The following is a 3,257-nucleotide window of genomic DNA, read 5'->3' as shown; positions in this document are numbered from 1 at the left end:
TTTGGCTGATTCCTGATCTTTCACAATCCCCGCGCGAGTAGGAGTAACGCGGTGCTGTGTTGTGTCTGGGGGGTACGTGAAGGGCGTTGTTCTGGTCGGTGTAAGTAAGGTGGTTACCGTGAACTCAGAAGGACTTGGAAGAGTGGGGTAATTCTGTTGTGTACAAAGGGTATGTGGAAACGGTGCCTGTTCCATTTAGGAGTGATCCTGAGGAGATTTCAGTAATTGCTTTATAAGTTGCGTTCCAGAAAAACAAAGAGTAGCACGTGTAGGGCGGAGATGTGGTCGGACGGCCCCGGGTAGGAAAAGCGGAGCTGTGCTCTGGGGCTGCACCTGAGCTCGTTCTGCAGGGAAGGAGAGGTGGCCTTTGTGAATAAGTAGTGCACGTGGCTTTTACTACTGTGGTGCGAGGGAAAGGCTTTAGGTGGGAGCAGAGCGGAGCAGGATGGGGGACAGTCCCTCCTGTGAAAGCAAGGCCCCTGCATTCTCTAGGGAAGCCACCGCTCTTGCTGGGTGGGTAGATAATAACAAATGTGGGTTTTGTAGCTACTCTCTGAACACTTATTTTTGCTGTGTTGTAGTAGTAGTAAGGCTAGAAACTTCCCAGGTAACTTTTGTGTCTTTTTCCTAGGGTAAATGGAAGAACAAGGAGCGAGTGCTGATATTCTCCTCTCGTGGAATCAATTTCAGAACAAGGCACCTAATGCAAGACTTAAGAACACTGATGCCTCACTCTAAAGCAGGTAGGGTCAAGCGTCATTCCTAGTTTATATTTTCAGAATACTTTTAAGCCAAGAACTTAAGGCAACCTGCTCTTTATTTTTTTTGAATGTGGTACATAAGTGTGTTGATGAAACTTGTATCTGAAGCAAACACCAAACCCCTTTTGAGCCAACAAATACAGCACTTCACTTCTTAATATTTCCTGAGACATTAATCCTGTGGCATCAGTCCTGCAAGTGCCCAGTTTTGCTGCTATGCTTGTTTATTCCATAACAGGATTGAAATTTTTCATTTATAAACTTGTAAAATTTTTGCAAAAGGACTGGCTGTTAAAGGAATGTCTTGTGTTAAATTGTCTTTCCAGCCTCGTAAATGTTGTTCTTATCTTCCAGATACTAAAATGGACCGTAAAGACCAGCTATTTGTAATTAATGAGGTAAGCAAGGATTTTTCTAGTGCTCATCTTCTTTTTTTCAATATTCTATGAAATTCAGTGTGCAAGGGAAAAGGGCAGCCAAACTCAGAGGATATTATACTAGTTAGAGGAGTTGTGTAATTTCATAGGTGAAAATTATTGCTATTTAAAACCACTTCTGTTAAAACGAGAAGTTGAATTTTGATGAATGAAAGCGAAATTAAACTTTTAATTAAAATTTTTAATTAGATTTTTGTTATGAAGCTCCTGCTCTCAAGCTTATGCCTGGAGAGCTTATCAGGTTGTTTGTAGCTTCAGTGAAGTTATTTCTCTTTTTAATAATATCGTGAGGTTTTTCAACAAAACAAGTGCTTCAGCTCAAGTGTGGGGATCATTAGGTGGAACTTAATATGTCGAAACCTTTGCTTTTGAACTTGTATTTTGGAGAGGGGAAAATCAAAGTGATGAATGTGGAAGGTTTTCAGTAATATCTTCAGAATGTTTGTAAACAGCTAATTTGAGATGTCTTGTGTAGGTGTGTGAAATGAAAAACTGCAACAAGTGCATCTTTTTTGAAGCCAAAAAGAAACAGGATCTCTACATGTGGTAAGGAAATGCTGTGTTTTATTACATTTCTATAAATAGCTGCAGATGCTCCAGTTTTAGCCTAAATTTCTTACTGTGATAGTGAAGGTGCATGCAATAGTGTTGCTTAGTTAAATCTGTTCTAATATTGCAGTTCTGTGGATAGTGGAAGTTTACAGTGCACGACCAGCTTTTGTAGACTGTTTACAGAAGCATTTTACAAAATTATTTAGAAAGCAGGTATTTATGAGTAGGTTAAAGGAACTCAGTAATGTTATGAAAGCAATCAAAATTACTTCAATAGAGGAGTTGAGGGTGTACTGTGGAAATCCAGCATACCTTCTGGCTGCTGTTAATGTTTTTCTTTTCTGTCTTCCCCACCACCTGTCCTCCACAGGCTTTCAAACACACCACAGGGACCATCAGCTAAATTCTTGGTGCAGAATGGTAAGCCGGTTGACACTGTTGTGTTTGTACTCTTGCTTCTTTGTACAGTTTTCTGTAAGTACTAAAATGATACCTTTGTAAAAATCACTGTAGTTCACACGCTGGCTGAATTGAAGATGACGGGAAATTGCCTAAGGGGCTCACGGCCCCTCTTGTCTTTTGATCCAGTAAGTAAAGCTTCCGTTTCATTGACTTTGCTTTTGTTCTCTTTGCATGACTATTGCATTTAGATTTGTATGTAAAATTCAATTTTTTACTCTTTGTAGATATTTGACAAGGAGCCACACTATGCCCTGCTAAAAGAATTGTTTATTCAGGTCAGTCTGTAGTTCTGCTGTCGAATGTTTCTTCTTCACTGGAAATGGTCTTTGGCAAACATATTTAAAAATCTCAAGCGTTTTTTCAAGCAGCAGTTTAATCCTTCTGATCTTTCAAAAAGTCCTCCAACAATTTGGGTCGTGTTCTCATTGTGACGTGAGCACTTGTTCTTAAGTTCTGAGTTTTGAAATGTAACCTGGAATTGGGGTTTTAGTAAATTAAAACTAATGTAAAATGAGCCATTTATGCTTGACCTCTTAAACTGTAGATATTCAGAAATGGTGCCTCTTATTACAGATATTTAGTACTCCGCAGTATCACCCCAAAAGTCAGCCTTTTGTGGACCACGTCTTCACCTTCACCGTTACAGATGAGAGGATCTGGTTTCGGAATTACCAGGTTAGTGGTCTCTCTTAGCTGTTCAGAAGGAGCTCAGTGGAGTAATTTCATATCAAGTCCATTAATTAAAATAAAGTGAGAAGAATCATTATTATTGGGATATAGAATCATAGACATAGAATCAAATGATTCTGAGATCATCAAGTCCAACCTTTGATCCACTACCAATATGACATGCCAGCCTCTAGTGCTTCCAGATTCAGTCCTGATACGATTTACTTTCTCCTGTATCTCTGGAGAGATCTGGTTCAGTCAACTTGTATTCAGTGAGTTGTGGTTCTGTGAGGGATGTCTTGGCAGTGGGAAGTACTACCCAAAGCCTACACTTTGCCCTGTAATCTTACTTGCTGCTTTGACCCAAAGTGAGCTG

At 39.8% G+C, this 3,257-nt stretch overlaps 1 protein-coding gene across 1 annotated transcript in view; it reads left to right on the top strand.

Annotated features, from left to right (window-relative positions):
- LOC114055035 (ribosome biogenesis protein BRX1 homolog) overlaps positions 1-3,257 on the top strand; it is a 5,350-nt gene that overhangs the window by 694 nt on the left and 1,399 nt on the right. Inside the window, exons 2-8 of the mRNA XM_027878731.1 lie at positions 632-743; positions 1,116-1,159; positions 1,674-1,744; positions 2,121-2,170; positions 2,264-2,337; positions 2,437-2,487; positions 2,786-2,887. Coding sequence (XP_027734532.1) covers positions 632-743; positions 1,116-1,159; positions 1,674-1,744; positions 2,121-2,170; positions 2,264-2,337; positions 2,437-2,487; positions 2,786-2,887 — 504 coding nt within the window. The remainder of the gene's footprint in view (positions 1-631; positions 744-1,115; positions 1,160-1,673; positions 1,745-2,120; positions 2,171-2,263; positions 2,338-2,436; positions 2,488-2,785; positions 2,888-3,257) is intronic.

The sequence above is a fragment of the Empidonax traillii genome, unplaced genomic scaffold, assembly GCF_003031625.1.
Source record: "Empidonax traillii isolate 1590-97213 ecotype Southwest subspecies unplaced genomic scaffold, ASM303162v1 scaffold44:size1908036, whole genome shotgun sequence".
Taxonomy (NCBI): domain Eukaryota; kingdom Metazoa; phylum Chordata; class Aves; order Passeriformes; family Tyrannidae; genus Empidonax; species Empidonax traillii.
This window is presented reverse-complemented; position numbering and strand designations above follow the sequence as displayed.